The 17,212-nt window shown below is 41.0% G+C and overlaps 2 protein-coding genes across 2 annotated transcripts in view; one reads left to right on the top strand and one right to left on the bottom strand.

Annotated features, from left to right (window-relative positions):
- Positions 1–15,187, bottom strand: part of Hadhb (hydroxyacyl-CoA dehydrogenase trifunctional multienzyme complex subunit beta) — a 45,655-nt gene extending 30,468 nt beyond the window's left edge. Inside the window, exons 1-3 of the mRNA XM_008834997.3 lie at positions 15,045–15,187; positions 2,830–2,904; positions 2,685–2,729 (exon numbers count right to left, since the gene is read on the bottom strand). Of these exons, the coding sequence (XP_008833219.1) occupies positions 2,685–2,729; positions 2,830–2,896 (112 nt within the window). The 5' untranslated portion in view covers positions 2,897–2,904; positions 15,045–15,187. The remainder of the gene's footprint in view (positions 1–2,684; positions 2,730–2,829; positions 2,905–15,044) is intronic.
- A 102-nt stretch (positions 15,188–15,289) lies between these two features.
- Positions 15,290–17,212, top strand: part of Hadha (hydroxyacyl-CoA dehydrogenase trifunctional multienzyme complex subunit alpha) — a 51,188-nt gene continuing 49,265 nt past the window's right edge. The window contains exon 1 of the mRNA XM_008834996.3: positions 15,290–15,497. Within this exon, the coding sequence (XP_008833218.1) occupies positions 15,431–15,497 (67 nt within the window). The 5' untranslated portion in view covers positions 15,290–15,430. The remainder of the gene's footprint in view (positions 15,498–17,212) is intronic.

Raw genomic sequence — 17,212 nt, 5'->3', positions numbered from 1 at the left:
TTTGGTCTTTTTGAGACAGGGTCTCCCTGTAGCTCCAGCTACCTGGAACTCGCTCTGTACGCCAGGCTGGCCTCCAACTCACAGAGATCCGTCTGTCTCTGCCTCGTGAGTGCTGGGATTAAAGGCGTGCGCCACCACATCCAGCCTCTAAACCATATTTTTAAATAGTATGTTACTCATATGTATTATGTATTGAACATTCACCCAAAGAACTCTCATGTGTACATCGGCTCCTAGCCATATCAAAAAATTTTCAAGCACAAATAATACAGCTTCTTTGCAAATATTCTACAGTGTTATGGACACACAGTAGCAAAGAATCCTAAGAATCTCAACTAGGAATTACAATATTAGGATTGGCATCCCTGCTCTGCAAATTTTTTCTTCTTCTTTTTTTTTTTTTTAGTTTTTTTGAGACAGGGTCTCTCTGTAGCCCCAGCTGGCCTAGAGTTCCCAAGGTAAACCAGGCTGGCCTCAAACTCATGGAGATCTACCTGCCTCTGCCTCCCAAGTGCCGCTGAGTGCTGGGATTAAAGGTATGGGCCACCACACCCAGCTTTGCAAACAAAAATTTTTTTTTGCAAATGTGCAGACTAGACTAGATGACTTCAAAATCAGGATTCGACTGTTAACTGATATTCAATCTATACTTCATATGCAATTAAAATAAAAGTAGATTAAATGATGTGCCATGTATTACACAAATGCTATTCATGCATGAGAAACAAGGAGAGGTATACGGAGGGAGATAAAGAAATATAATCATCAAATCAGTCAACACTTCCCAACAGAGTTTACAAGATGATTGAAAACATCTATCAATCCTGTACTTCATTCAAATTCCTTCATAACAGGCCTATCAGGTAGTGATACTCACACGAGTTTCAAGAGGAATTACGTAGTCATAATATTACAACTTAAAATCTACTTGGCATAGGGCCCCTTCCCTGCCCTGAAATCAGCTGGTCACATTCCTTAGCTTATAGGATGCCTCCTTGTAACATTATCATCAACATTAACACAAACCATTTACAAGGCACTGTTGGACATTGGGGACACAAAAAAAAGCTTAAGTCTAATGACTTTCAGAATTTACAACATAGTTGGAGAGAGAAAAAAACAAAAGATGGTTACAGGAGAACATAAAAGATAGTCTAAATGCCTGTGAAATGCCTTCCCTGTTAGCATTCAAAATGACCTTCTGCCACTTGGCAAGGATCAGGTCTATTTGTGTGACTATGCAAAGCAGAATTCTGACTGAACATGCGAACTAGGGGAAAGGTGACATAAGGCAGAATTATTGTTTAGCATTCTTTGTGGAGGCAATAGAAATCTATATTCTGGTTAGAATTTACAGGCTATAAGAAATATTTCTTTCATGACATCACAAAACTTCTCTAGTTGGGATAAGGCAACAGATCTCTAAGAATGTACTATAGGAAAACAATATAACAATGTGATCATGAACTTAATCGATTTTAGTTTTCAAAGAACTTTTTTGTTTTTGTTGCTGTGGTAGTGGTGGACTGAATGTAGGGTGCTAGGTGAGTGCTCTACTACTGGGCTATATCCCTAGCCTCAAATTTGTTGCAATTTTGACATTTTCCCCCCAGTATTGGATGGGAATTGAACTCAGGGCCTTATATATGCTAGGCAGGAGCTCTATAACTAAGCTATATTCCCAGTGCTTAAAGAACTTTATAAAGTTGGCAATTAATATATTTCTTTTTTTAGAGAAGGAACTAAAACACAGAGAAAGCCACCATTTCAAGGCCACACTGCCCTGAAAGATGCAGAGCTGAAACAGTACATGTCTTCTAGATCTTAGGTGGTACTTTTTCTAGGAAGTTATTAAACAAGTAGAGATACCATAATAAATCCGAAATCAGAGACATAGGTTAATATAAAGCCTAAGCAAGGAAATAAATGCTGAGATTTATCAGGGTATTTTTAGCACCAACCAGTGAAGACACATACATAAAAGTATATTTTCAACAGTGAAGGGACCTAATTCATTAGGTTTACTGAGGATCTACATAACCACATTAAATCAATTAATTTCTCTACTCTTTCAATTCGTGTGGCTAAGCAATCTTCCTTTATTGACTAGTTCCCCATCACCTCTATTTCAAAAATAGGTCCTCTTGCATATGAAATAAAATATTCAACAATATCTTATTACAAATTACAAATTGCAAAAGTTAGCTTTTGATTCTACAATAGTCTCCAAACAGTTTGTAAGCTGGTTTTTTCCAGGACACACAGCAGAGGACACATAAACTGACTAGTGAGGTTTATGGGAACTTCATGACTTCATTAAGCTCTAAAGCCCAGGAAGGAGCCTCTTGTCAACATAAGCCCAGTATAATATTATTGACTACACATATTTTTTATTTGAAGGCGGTAATGAGACTCATGTTCTCATAAAAGGGGAAGAACTAGCAAATTAGTTTGGTTTTTATTCAGAATTTAAAAATAAAGAATTCTAACACTTATCTTTATTTTTATGGTCTTTTTGAGACAGGATCTCCCTGTAGCCCCAGCTGGCCTGGAACTCACTATGTAGACCAGGTTGGCCTTGAACTCAGAGATCCACCTGCCTCTGCCTCCCAAGTGCTGGGATTAAAGGCCTGGCTAGAATTCTAACATTTAATGGGAAAATATTTATTTTAAAATTACTGTACCTGGGGCAGCTTGTAGTTGGGAAGAACAGCTCAGAGGTCTTATAGCTGGAAGACAAAATAAACTGTTTACAAAAAGCACTAGCATTTAATGTCTACGTAAAATGCTTAAAAATCAAATCTAATCTTTAAAAAAGATTAAACTTACAAAATCTGAGGGCCCATTTTGATGTAGTAGAAAGGTTTTTAAAAGTGGAAGTCAAGATTGAAGTCATTCTGAAATCTACAAAGAGAAGAACAAAGTATATCTTGGGTTACCTGAGCAATCTGTAGCATACATGTAGTCTATAATCTCTGATAACCTCACCCATAGCCACCATGAAATACCACAATCAGTAATTCCTTTTTCAAGCCGGGCGTGGTGGCACACGCCTGTAGTCCCAGCACTTGGGAGGCAGAGGCAGGCAGATCTCTGTGAGTTCAAGGCCAGCCATAGTGAGTTCCAGGACAGCTGGAGCTACAGGGAGACCCTGTCTCAAAAAAAAAATAATAATAAAATAAAATAAAGAGGACAATAATTCCTTTTTCTGGTAATGACATTGTAACAACTATACTGACAGTTTTCACATTGTGCCAACACTATTCTAAGCATTAACCATCTAATTCTCACAACTTACCAGGTAGGCATGATTATTAAATCCCTTCTAAGAGTTTGAGAAAGCAGGACAGAGAGAGAGATTGAGAGACTTATCCAAAGATCCTCCTCTAGTAAGAGCTTGGATCTGAATCCAGGCACACTCTAGCTCTGGAGTTTGTGCTCTCCTCCTTTATGCCAAAGCAGTTGAGATTCTGCACTGGTGTACTCATGAATCTCCTGATTCTGAAGATTGTGTTGTGAATATATAGAAGGCTTTGTGGAATGTTTATGAGTGGAATTACATACATAAGTATGTATAGTGAAATATTACCAACTTAGCAATTTATTTTCAACTGCTACTAGACAAATTTTCTGTAGTACTATGCTTATAACCTTTTTCCAAACTTGGTATTATTGGGAGGCAGAGGCAGGTGGATCTCTGTGAGTTCAAGGCCAGCCTGGTCTACATAGTGAGTTCCAGGACAGCTGGGGCTACAGGGAGACCCTGTCTCAAAAAGACAAAAAAAATATTTCAAATTAACAATTCTCCCTTTGAGGGGAAAATGCTAAAATCCTAACGAGTTCCTACGAATCAATATGAAGAATATAGTAAAAACTCATAGGAAAGAAATACAAAGGGCTCTTAAATTTATGAAAGAAGGGCTGGAGAGATGGTTCAGTCAGTAAAGTGCATGCAATGCAAACACAAGAACCCAAATTCAGATTACCAGAACCCACATAAAAAGTCAGGTATGGCTGGGCATAACTGTAACCCCAGGCTTAAAGCAGGACACAGACCGGCGAATCCCTGAAGCTCATTGGCCAGCACTCTAGTACAATTTATGAGCTTCAGGTTCAGTAAGAGACCCTGTTTCAAAAAGTAAAGATGGAAGATAGATAATCCCATAACCTGGGAAGCAGAGGTAGACTGATCTCTGAGTTTGAGCCCAGTCTGGTCTACACAGTAAGTTCCAGGCCAGTCAGAGCTACACAGTGAGACCCTATCTCAAAAACAAAACTAAATAAATAATAAAATAAACATGGTGATGGGAGGAAAGACACCCAATGTCAACCTGTGGCCTCCATACATGTACCCACATGCACATGTGCATATACCATATACAATACACTCAAAAGAAAATTAAATTTTTTGGATTTATTTATGTGTATGAGTATTTTTGCCTGCATGTATGTAAGTGCATCACATACATGCAATGCCTATAGAGGCCAGAAAGAGGACATGGGATTCTCTGGAACTGGAGTTACAGATACTTGTCAGTCACCATGTAGGTGCTAGGAACTGAACCTGAGTCCTCTGGAAGAGTAGTAAGTGCTCTTAATTGCTGAGCCATCTCTCATAAGAGATTTAAAATTAAAACAACAGAGATAAAACTACCAAATTGGAGGTCAAACTCATAGAGCTTTGACGTATACTGTGTGGGCAAGAATATGTACACAGTCTCATACGCTGGGCTAAGGGAGTGAATTGCTGCAGTCTATATGCAGAGCAATTTGGAATGATCTGTCAATACTCTACTTCCCCTACCTTTTAATCTAGCAATTCTACTTCCATGAATTCATGTCATGGATATTACACATGTGACCTATATGTGACTAGAATAGCAGAAGATTAGAATAACAGCAAATAGGAAGTTGGTTAAATAAACCAGGCTGTAATAACCAGTAAAATACTGTATTACCTAGCCATAAAAGACAAGAAAATGATTAAGTACCACTACAGAAAAATTTCTTAGCTATATTGTTAATCAAAGAAATCAAGGTATAAAACAGTGTATATGGGGCTGGAGAGATGGCTCAGTGACCAAAAGCACTTGCTGCTCATGCAGAGGACCTGGGTTCAGTTCTCAGCACCCACATGGCATCTCAAAATTGCCTGTAACTAGTTTCAAGGGTTCCAACACCCTCGTCTGGCATCCACAGGCAGCAGGCATGCATATGGTGCACATATATACATGCAGGCAAACATTCACACACATTAAAAAAAAATCTTTTTTAAAAAACTGTGTATGCCATGCTGTCACCCATTAAAAAGGGAAAAATAACTATGTCCATTTCCTTGAACCAGTCTAAAATACCCTAGAAGTACAGTGTTAAAAATAATTATTAGGGGGCTGGAGAGATGGCTCAGTGGCTAAGAGCACTTACTGTTCTTTCAGAGGACCCTGTTTGGTTCTCAGCATCCACATGGCAGCTAACAACCATCCATAACTCCAGTACCAGGGGATCTGATACCTTCTTCTGGCCTCCACATGCACTGCACATGCATGATGCACTTACATGTAGGCAAAACACTTACACACATAAATTTTTAAAAATGTTTAAAATAATAATTAAGGCCAGTGAGATGGTTTAGCAGATAAACATGCTTGCAACCAAGCCTAAGTACCTAAGTTTGATCTCTGGGACCCATACGGTGAAAGGAGAGAACCAACTCCTGAAATTGTTCCTCTGACCTCCACAGGTGTACTATGACACTCGACCACCCCACCTCCCAATACATAAATGTAATTTAAATTTTTTTTTAAATTAGCTTGAAGAGCTTGGACTAAGCTGGAAACTCCCTGCCACTGGATGGGTGGCTTTCATGGTGCCAGAAGGCGATATGCAAATGGCTGGGGGAGAATCATCCCCTACAATTCTGCTCAATGACAGACCCACGCGTTGCACTATCAACATGCCAAACAGGATGGTCCTGCTGGTGCAATAGTGGAGCATCTAGTATACATACAAACAGCCAAATTTTCAATTGGATACAATGCCCACTACTAGGGGTGGAACACACATCTGGTACTGGTACAGGCCAACCCCCTGTGGCAGGGGAGAATATAGGCCCCAGTGGGGAAGCCACTGCAATTGTTTTGTTAGATGAATGTGATGCACCTACTAAAGTACTGTCCAAGCACTTGGTTATTATAGCAGCCACTGTTTAGATGTTCTTGCTTCTTGCTGTTTGTGTTTTTATAGTAGATGGAATCTCACTGAAATGGGCCAATAGCCCAAGAAAAACAGATGATGCAGAGACCCGAAAGTTCAGTGCCTTGCCACAATGGGAGGAAGATCATCCCACACCTACCACCCCCTCCAAGGCTCAGGCACTTTTGCAGAAGAGGTTGGAGGAAAGAATGTAAGAGCTAGAGGAAGGGCTGAAGTGTTACCTGGAAGTGTCCTCCGACCACTACACAGGCAAACTATAGTCACACCTCCTTCCCATGCTCATCAAGGAGTCAAGGGGGAGTCAGTTACCCCTCCAACCCAATCAACTGATCTTAGCTGCATGTGGGGGAGGGGCTAAGGATATATAAGCTGAGAACACCATGAGGTATCTCTCTCGACATTTTGTACAGCTGTCAGGAAGTCACAGGATCTGTATTAGAGTGTGGACTTTCCAGCACAGCTGTAAATGGGGGGACACTCTTGTAAATAAACCCCCAGCCTATGCTCTGTTAGCAAATCCAATAAATTAGTTAAGATTTTAAAAAAAAGAACAGAGCTAATAGTAACCTTCATTATTCCACCAAAGTTTGACCCCATATTGGAAAATACTTTGGTCTTTTTGAGACCAAGGCTCCCTGTAGCCCTAGCTGGTCTGGAGCTGGCCGCGTGGGCCAGGCTGGCCTTGAGCTCATGGAGATCTGCTTGGCTCTGCCTCCCAAGTGCTGGGATTGAAGATGTGTGTTACCACACCTGGTTTTGATCTTTGATTTCTTATCCCTACTTTTCCACACTTAAACTTCATTGTATATATATTTTTATGTACCCTGCTTCAAGTTATTTCGGAAAAATATGTTACTAATTGCCTCTCTTTGGAATAATAAAAATATCCTTTGAAAAAAAGAATAAGATGACTGAAAAAAAAATTAGCTTGAAGTAGCCAGGTGTGGTGGTGCATGCTTTTAATCCTAGCAATTGGGAGGCAGAGACTGGTGGATTTCTGTGAGTTCTAGGCCAGCCTGGTCTACATAGTGAGTTCCTAGCTTGAAGAAAGAAAACCAAGCAACTAGGGGTCAGAGGTAGATTTGTCATTGTACTTTTAAATAATTTTTTAAAAATAAAATCTTTAAAAAAAATATTTTATTATTTTTATTTTATGTGTATGAGTATTATGCCTGCATGTATGCCTGCATGTATGTAAGTGCACTCATGTTGTGCAATGCCGGCAGAGGACAGAAGAAGCTGTGGGATCTCCTGGAACTGGAGTTACAGACAGTTGTTAGCTGTCATGTGGGTGCTGGGGATCGAACCAGGGTCCTCTGCAAGAACAGTTAGTGTTCTTAACCACTGAGCCATCTCTCCAGCTCCTTTTTGATAATTTTTATTTTATTTTTATGTGTATGAGTGTTTTACTTGCATGTGTGTGTAAGTGTACCTGTATCATGCAATGCCCGTGGAGGTCACAAGAGGGCCTCAGCACTCCCTGGAAATGGATTTACAGACAGTTGTTAGCCGCCATGTGGGTGCTGGGATTCGAACCTGGGTCCTCTGCAAGAGCAGCCAGTGTTCTTAACCGCTGAGCCATCTCTCCAGCCCCAAGACTTGTCATTGTACTTTTTAAATAATTTCTTAATTTTTAAAAATTTATTTTGTGTGTATGTGTAGTGAGGCGGGGTGGGGGGGAATCAGAGGAAACCTGGTAGTAGTTGGTTCTCTCCTTCCACTAGTGGATTTCAAGATCCAACTCAGGTCTTCAGGCTTGGTGGGTAAAGGGCTTGTACTATAAGCCACCTCACTGGCCCAATTTCTTGATTTTTAAACACAGTTATACTGAAAAAGTAAAGAAGAAGCTTAAGATTTGCAAATGATAGCTTTAGGAGCCAGCCTCTACACTACTGACCTCAGTATCTTCCTCTTTTGGTTTGCATATCCTTGGTGTGATTGCTTCCCACACTGTACTACAGTTGGTTTGCCTAAAGAATATGTCCAGACGTGATGGCATGCTGCTTCTGAGACCAGGCAGCTTCTGAGACCAAGCTATGAAAAATACTGCAGCTTCTGTCTTAGTCCCTCAGATCATTCTCAGGGAAGCCAGCTGGCAAGTTGCCAGCCTTCTGAAGAGGCCTGTGTACTGAGGAATTGATGCTTCCTGCCAACGACCATGTGAGTGAGCTTGGAAGCTGATCCTCTGGCACAGGCAGGCCTTCAGATGACTGCAGCTTGCCCAACGTGCTAACTGCAACCTCCTGAGAAACTCCGAAGTCAGAACAACCCAGTCAAACAGCTCAATTCCTGACCCTCAGAAACTATATGAGATGATAACAGGATGTAGCAAATTTACAAGCATACCTATGGATACAATAATGTAGTATATAATAAATATAACATTTAAAATTAATGGGAGAAAGATTAATCGATCAACAAATTTACTGGGAAATGACTAACCACTTGAAGAAAAAATAGGTCCATAACTCACTCTCTAAACTCCAAGAAATGCCAAGTGGATCAAAGAGCTAAAAATACATTTTTTTGTCTTTTTTTTTTTTTTTTGAGGTGGGGTCTCCTTGTAGCCCCAGCTGTCCTCCAACTCACTATGTAGACCAGGTTGGCCTTGAACTCAGAGAGATCCACCTGCCTCTGCCTCCCGAGTGCTGGGATTAAAGGCGTGCGAGACCATGCCTGGCAACATAGACAATTTTTTTCTTTTTTTTGGTCTTTTTGAGACAGGGTCTCCCTGTAGCCCTAGCTGGCCTGGATTGGCTATGGAGACCAGGCTAGCCTCAAACTCACAGAGATCCGCCTGCCTCTGCCTCTCGAGTGCTAGTATTAAAGGCATGTGCCACCATGCCCAGCTTACATAGACAATTTTTAAAGATTTATTTTTATTTTATGTGTATGAGTGTTTTGCCTGCATGTATATAGGTACACACGTGTGTGCCTGTGGATGCTGGGAACTGAACCCAGGTCCTCTGGAAAAGCAATCATCTCTCCTACCCCATAAAAGACTTACTTTTAAAAACAGTGTTTCCTGCTGGGCATGGTGGCGCACGCCTTTAATCCCAGCACTCAGGAGGCAGAGGTGGATGGATCTCTGTGAGTTCAAGGCCAGCCTGGTCTACATAGTGAGTTCAAGGACAGCTGGGGCTACAGGGAGACCCTGTCTCAAAAAGACCAAAAAAAAAAAAAAACCCACTTTTTAGCTATAAAAATATGAAAAAAATTAAATATCTGTGTGTGTGCATGTGTGTACATGTATATTCATATGTGTGCAGGTATATGTATGTGTACATGCAAGTGGAGGCCAGAAGTTGATGTCAGGTGTCTTCCTCAATCACTTCACCTTGTTTTTTGGGTCAGGGTCTCTTGCTGAATCTGGACCTTGCCAATTGGCTCAACTTGCTGGCCAACAATCCAGGGATCCTCCTCCTCTCTCCACCTCCCCAGTTCTGGGTTTATAGGCCTTTGCAACCAACCATACAACCCAGCTTTTCCTTTCTTTCTTTTCTTTTCTTTTTTTTTTTTTTTAAAAAAAAACAAAAACAAAATAACCTTGGGGGCTGGAGAGATGGCTCAGGGGTTAAGAGCACTGACTGCTCTTGCAGAGGACCTGGTTCAATTCCCAGTATTCACATGGTGGCTACGAACTATCCTTAACTCCAGTTCCAGGGGAATCTGAAGCCCTCTTCTGACCTCTGTAGCACTGCACAACACGGATACACTCATACACATAAAATAAAAATAATAAATAAAATATTTTATTAAAAAAAATCCTGCATTCTGGAGATTCAAACTCAGGTCCTCATGTTTACATGGAAAACACTTTATGGAGTCATTTCCATAGCCCTAGAGAATATCTTTATGATCTTATACAACCAAGATCTAGATGCCATACTGTAAAAGAATAGTTTTAACAGATCTGATTATTTTAACATTTCAAATATACAGACAACAAAAACATTAGCTCAAATTAAAAGCAAATAAGCAAATGATACATTTAGAGGAATATCTTAACATATAAATAAATAAATAAAAAAGGTTAATACCCACAACCCATAAAGAGCTTGTTCTACATTATAGGGAAAACAAAATCTTTAATGTAATCTGTAGATTTTACTCTAGCATGCATTCCATCCTCTACGTAGTTGACAGTGGACTTTACATGGGATTGAATCCAGCCCAATTCCAAGGTTTAACCAATCAGAATAACCTTAATCTCGGTCAAGATCAAAGGTTCAGGTAACACAGGCCTATAAACAACTATGTACAATAATGCCTTGACCACTGGTACTGATGTAAGCAAGGATGGTTTAGTCAGTCTAATATTTCTGCCTGCAATTCTAGAACACAAATCTTTCTTTCTGTCATGGCTGTAGGTTTGCAAGTACTAATAAAGCCAACCTAAGGACACAGCTGACACCAAAAGACAGCTGAGAAATTTTAAGGGAAAATATTAAAACTGAATCCCTGATCACATCCTATCTGAAACCTGCCTGATGGTTGGGGAGCCAATAAATCCCTTTTAATAAGCCAAATTATTTGAATTTTCTGTATTTGCAACCAAATAGGTTCTTTCCTGATACACAGAACACAAGCAAAAACGAGCAAATGAGCAATTCATGTAAGAAATTAAAATGCCAGGAGCGAAAGCCAGCTCAATAGTAAAACACTTGCCTCGGCGTAAGTCCCTAGGTTTAACCCCAGCATATATTAATCAGTCAATCAAGAAAATTAAAATACTGAATTACACTAATAAAAACTATTTAAGGATTTTTATTTTTTATTTATGAGGGTTTGTGTGAGTATATGCCACATGTGTGTGGGTGCCCAAGGAGACCAGAAGAGAGCATCAGATCCCCTAGAGTTGGAATTCCAAGTGGTTATGAACAGTCTTAACTTGGGTTCCGGGAACTAAACTCAGTTCCTCTACAAGAACAGGAAATGTTTTTAACTGCTAAGCCGTCTCGCCAGTCCCAAAATAATCTTTAAAACACACATTTTAAAGCAAGTCAGTGTCTAAGGATGTAGCCCAATAGTAGACCTCTTGCCTAGCATGCACAAGGCCCAGTTCAATCTTCAGCAAAGCCAGGGAGGCATGGTGGTACACATCTGTAATCTGAGCATTCTACAGGTTGAAGGACTGCAAGTTTGAGGTGGGCCTGGGATACAAGACCCTGTCTCAAAATATATAACTATGACAAGAACAGATCTAACTAAATTGGCTCTTAATACACTAATTGGTAGAGTTATAACTTCCTAATGCCTTTATGTAGTTATTTATCAAAATATAAACTAATTCAAAAAAAATTTTTTTTGAGCTATAGTCTCGCTATGTAGCCCAGGATGGCCTAGAACTCCTGCTTCAGCCTCCCAGGGACTGCGATTACAGTCGTGTGTTACTCTGCCAAGTTACAAATTGTCAATTTTTTATTCTTACTTTTAGTTATTTGAGACAGGGTCTAACTAAGCAGCCCTGGATGGCCTTTAAGTGGTGGTAATCCTACTACCTCAGCATCCTGAGTACTGTAATTACAGGCATGCTCTACCAAATATGGCTCCAAATTGTCATTTTTCTGGTTTTGTTTTTTGAGACAGGGTCTCACTTTGCAGCCCTAGAAGACCTGAAACTTGCTACATAGGCCAGGCTGGCCTCAAACTCAGAGATCTGCCTGCCTCTGCCTTCCAAGTACTGGGATTAAAGGCATGCACTACCATGGCTAGTCATTGTCAATTTTTGAGTCCAATAACTCCTCAAATTGGTTGCTACTCAATAAGAATATTGAAAGTGATCATTGTAGTATTTACATTTGGAACTAAGTGCAGATCAATAGAAATGGTTAAATTATATCACAAACGCATCATGAAATATTATTTGGAAAAAATGAAACAAGATAATACGAGTATACACTGACTTGAAAAGATGTCCATAATACCTATTAAATGAAAAATCAAAGTTTAGCAGAAGATCTAAAATTATATAATCCTTTGATAATTAACAATAGGGATTTTTAAAGTAAGAGCTATTAAGCCAACTACCTTATGGAAAAGTTGACCTTTATTGTCATTTACAAAACTTCAGAAAAATAGCAATTTTAACTCAAAGGTATTCGAAACATGGAAATACCAGGGTAGTGTAGGCTTATATAGCATAGAGGCTCTTGGAAAAAAAGGGAAAGAAAGGAGTCGGCAAAGAATGAAAGGAATATGGGGGTGACTTTAATAGCTTATTACAACATCAAGATACAACATTCAAGGTTAATAGAACAGATCAAAGCCTAAGTCCAAATCTTGGCTATACCCTAGCTGTAGGACCTTAAGTTGCTTGACTTTTTGGTTTCTAGGCCTTCAATAAAATGTAGACAATTTGAGAGTTGTTAAGAAAATTAAATACACACCTAGATACAGATACATGGTATATAATGCCTAGTAAGGCTTATTTATGTGCCTGCTATTATTAGTGGGTTATGATGTAAATATGCTTAGTTCCCCTCTAACCCTTTGTACTAAAGTATTGAAGATCAAAGTGGGGCAGTGGAGAGATGACTCAGAGGTTAAAAGCACCAACTGCTCTTGCAGAGGATCAGATTTCAGTTCCCAGCACCCATGTCAGGCAGCTTACAACCATCTTTAACTTCAGTTCCAGGAGATCTGACTTCTGAGGGCACTTACATTCACATGCCCTCACACAGAAACACATACATAAATAACAACAACAACAACAACAACAATAAAATGGAGTCAAAGGGGTGCCTACTACCCAAGCACCTCAGTAAGAGTGTTTTTAACATTTTTTCTTTTGGGGCGCTGAGCACTGAACCCAGCACCCATATGAGGCAAGTACTCTACCATGGAGCTATACTTCTAATACCAGTTTTTACATTTTCAAAGAGTTCCAAAAGTTAGGGATGTATACAGCTCAGTGTTGAGGTAAGTGTCTAATATGTGCAAGGGCCTGGCTTTGATTCTCAGCACAGCAAAAAATAAACAAATAAATAAATAAAGCAAAAAGTTGGAAGTAACACAAAAATTATGTAACAGAGGGGCTGGAGAGATGGTTCAGCAGTTAAGAGGTCTGACTACTCTTGCAGAGGACCCGGGTTCGTTTCCCAGCACCCACATGGCGGCTACGAACCGTCCTTAACTCCAGTTTCAGGGGAATCCAAAACCCTCTTCTGACCTCCGTGGCATTGAACGACACGGGTGTACTCATATACATGCAGGCAATACACTCATACACATAAAATAATAAAATTTTTTTAAATTTGTGGAAAGTGCTGTCAGTGCGAGAAGAACCAATGTTGAGCATAATCGAGCATCATCAACATGGTGCTTTATGTTATTACTGTGATCCCAGTGTCATCAGGCCATAGAGCTCTGTGGAAATCAGATTCTCTTCCACCTTCTCAATTGAAAGACAATGAGTTTCCTGAGTAAATGGAAGCAAGGCAGTTTTGCTGAAATCTCCCATCTGTTATAGAACAGTATCTCTGGGATGCATTCTCTACAAGATGAAAAAAATTAACTTTTTCAATTCCCAGCACCCACATGGTGGCTACGAACCGTCCTTAACTCCAGTTCCAGGGGAACCTCTTCTGACCTCCGTGGCATTGCATGACACGGGTGTACTCATATACATGCAGGCAATACACTCATACACATAAAATAAAAATAATAAATAATATTTTTAAAAACACTTCAAAAATATAATGATAGAGCCCAAGGTGGGCTCACAAAACTGAAACTGTTTCTTGTGGAGTTCTTTGCAAAAAGTTTCCACCACTGATCTAAGTAAGTGCTATATACAATTAGATGCACAAGAAAGCATTACATGGGCAGAAGGAAAGACTCTGAACTGTAAATATCCTTTTCGCAATTTATTCCAAAATAGTCACCCAGTTTCAGCTTTAAGTGTTCTTGATGGAAGACTATTTGATTTGAACTTTAAAACATAAAGCTCCCTTCTTCCCATACTCCTCAGCCCTTTCTTGTTCCTCGTTTGCTGAATAATCTATATAGTGAGTGCCATTTCTGTTTGATTCCTGGCTGTTCAACAAAGAACAAATTTTACCTAATCTTTCTGAGCCTCTCAGATGTCACCTAGAAAGTGCAAATGATTGTAATGTGGAGATCTTAAGTTTTAAACAAAATGGTGAACGTGCCCAATGCACAGGAGACCTCCGACGTTAGTTTTGTTTTTTGAGACCAGGTCTCACTATGCATCCCTGGCTGACTTGGAACTCTCTATCTTGACCAGGCTGGCCTCGAACTCACAGAGACCCACTTCTACCTCCCTAGTGCTGGGGCTGAAAGCATGAGCCACCACGTTTTAAAAACCAGTTTATTCCAGGACTGGAGCCTATCCTTCCAGCAAACACACACGCACGCACGCACGCACACTAACATGAAACGCAGAGCTTAGACATAGGTGGTAATCCTAGTTCTCCCACCTGTGGCTACCAGTTAACGCACTCTGATTAACCGACGTCGGTTTCTTCACGGATAAAGTGAGTGGGGAGGTGCAGATAACCAGATCTTCGCAGGGTTACACGCGCACACACAGCCACACACACACGCACGCATGCACGCACGCAGTTGTTAACCCCAAGTGGCACGGGGAGAATATTGATACCGCTGGTTCGATACACCGAGAACGCAGGTCCCACTACCGGTCCCGGGAGCCGCTGGCACGGAGGGCCGGGCGGGGGGCAGCCTCCTTCCGCTCCCGACCCCCACCAGGCAGGAAAGCAGCAGCCGGCCCCGGCGCGGGGAAGTCGGGAGGGAAGTGGGAGCGCCTGTGGGAAAGCCAGGAGAAAGGTCCGACTCGCGCGCCGCCTCACCTCAGTTCTCCTTAGCAAAAGCAACCGCTCCCGGGCAGGATCTCTGCGGAGTGACAAGCCCTAGGGGAACCTGGGGACGTTTAGGCTCTACGAGGACCCTACCTCAAAGCCTCCCCACGCCCCGAGCCTCAGACTTCGCGGGCTGTCCGCTTAGCGCCTGACTAGAAAACAAGACGCCCCGCCCCCTGCCTCGAGGCCCTAGATCAGCCGAGGAGAACGCGTCCTCTTGGCCCTGTTAGTTGAGAGCGAGGGGTGACAGCTCAGCGTTTGCGTTTTAGTCAGGCAGTACGGTGGACGCCCGGCTGGCCAGGCTGCGGAAAGAAAAGTCCTCGGCCAGGCTGCCCACGCTTCAAGCGCTCTCTACTTTTCATTCTCTTCTGCTCAAGATGGTGGCCTCACGGGCAATTGGCAGCCTCAGCCGCTTCTCTGCCTTCAGGATCCTCCGCTCTAGAGGTGAGCCTGGCTGAGGGCACCCCGGGGTCCCGAGACGGCGGGGGGGCGGGGGCGGGACTCTGCCCCAGGACCCCAGGCCCGTGCCCTTGCGGTAGGGCAGTGTTCTTGCAGATAGAACCGTCGTTTCCTCTCTGCTACGTGAAATCTGGCCATTTCAGCTCCGCAATCCCTTACTTTTCCGAGTCGTTTCCACGATGCCTAGCACTTTGCACAGGTCTCCGGTGCTCACTCCCCGCTTGTTTTCAGTAATGTTGGTCTTGGCCCTGACCCTGCTGGATCAAGGCTATTGCCATCTTTGCGGCTCTACCTCACCTTGCCCGCAGTCAGAGCTATAGGACAAGCTTCTCGGTGGAATTGGCTGGCTCTAGAGATCACTGCCACTCCTTGTTCTTCCCCGGCAAAACCATTTTTGTGCTTTAGCAGAGAGCTCAACTCTTGGCAGTTCCAGTAATCCTGATGTGAATGTCTATAGCATGTTCAGATGGGAGCTTCTCCAACTTACGGGAGGAGACATTTTTAAAATAACGCAAAAACTTGCATCTTAGGGCATAAAATGTTAGATCATTTTAAGAACTATTTCTAAACTTGTTTCTGCCGATGCCCAGGCTGTTTCAGTTGTTGTCTTTTTCCTCTTCAAACTGGTAGTGAAAGTGAAAGAGGGTGGTGGTAGCATTTTCCTAGACATCCCAAATCAAGTCACTTTTTAATCAAATGTCACTTTTTAACTTATTGCATATTATAATTGATACCAGTTAATTAGAAACTTTAATTTGTAATATGAAGTCACTTTCTCCTCCTGAAAAAAGTGTGCAAGTACAATTTCTACCCCCCTTCCCTTTTCTTTTCTTCACCTTGTATAGCCTTGCTACCCTAGAATTCATAGAGCTCCTTCTGCATCTGCCTTCCCAGTGCTGGGATTAAGGTGTTATGCACCACCAGGCATAGCTTCTCTTCTCTTTCTTTTTCTTCCTTTTTCTTTTTTCCTTTTTTTTGAAAATAGATGGTTGAAGGTTGAAGTCTGGATTAAGTACTCTAGTAATTGAGTACTTTTTTCATTCTTTTTCTAAGTCTCCTCAGGATGATTGTGTGATCAGTCATAACTACCAAAGATTGGGGAAGAGATTAAAGAAAAAGAACCATCCATTGATTTACTATGCCTTCTGTTTACACTTGCAGTTTCTGTTTGTTTGTTTTTCCACATTGGCCATATAACACTTTTGAAAAAAAGAATAACATATATTTTTTAATTTGCCCCTGAATTAGTTGTAAGGTATTTTTATGGATTGGTAGCTGGGGTTACACAGAAGTAGTGATTGAGTCATAATATTTTCTACTCATTAACTGGCTTTGTCACTTTGGACAAATATCTTAATCTAAATGAGCTTTATTTTTCATGTGTAAAATGAATGAGAGTGACTTTTCTTTGGCAGGAGAAGCAGCATTATAGAGCAGTTAAAAGCATTAAATACACACTCTAATTTCTGGATTGGAAACTTTTTTTGCCTTCTGGTGACCTTGAGAATTAATTTCAGTATCTTTCTCATTGGTAAAATAGAGAATATTACTTGTTAAGACTAAAGTTACAGTAGGTGTAAACAGTTTATCATGGAGTTGGTTTTCAGTAAATGCTAATTATTAATTTTTCAGCCCTAAAAGCAGTAATTCTCTATAGCAGAGATTTTTTTTTTTTTTTTTTTGGTTTTTTTTAAAAAGTC

This window comes from Nannospalax galili, unplaced genomic scaffold (genome assembly GCF_000622305.1).
Source record: "Nannospalax galili isolate Female #2095 unplaced genomic scaffold, S.galili_v1.0 scaffold517, whole genome shotgun sequence".
Lineage (NCBI taxonomy): Eukaryota > Metazoa > Chordata > Mammalia > Rodentia > Spalacidae > Nannospalax > Nannospalax galili.
Note: the sequence above shows the minus strand (reverse complement) of the source record. Positions and strands in the feature narration are given on the sequence as shown.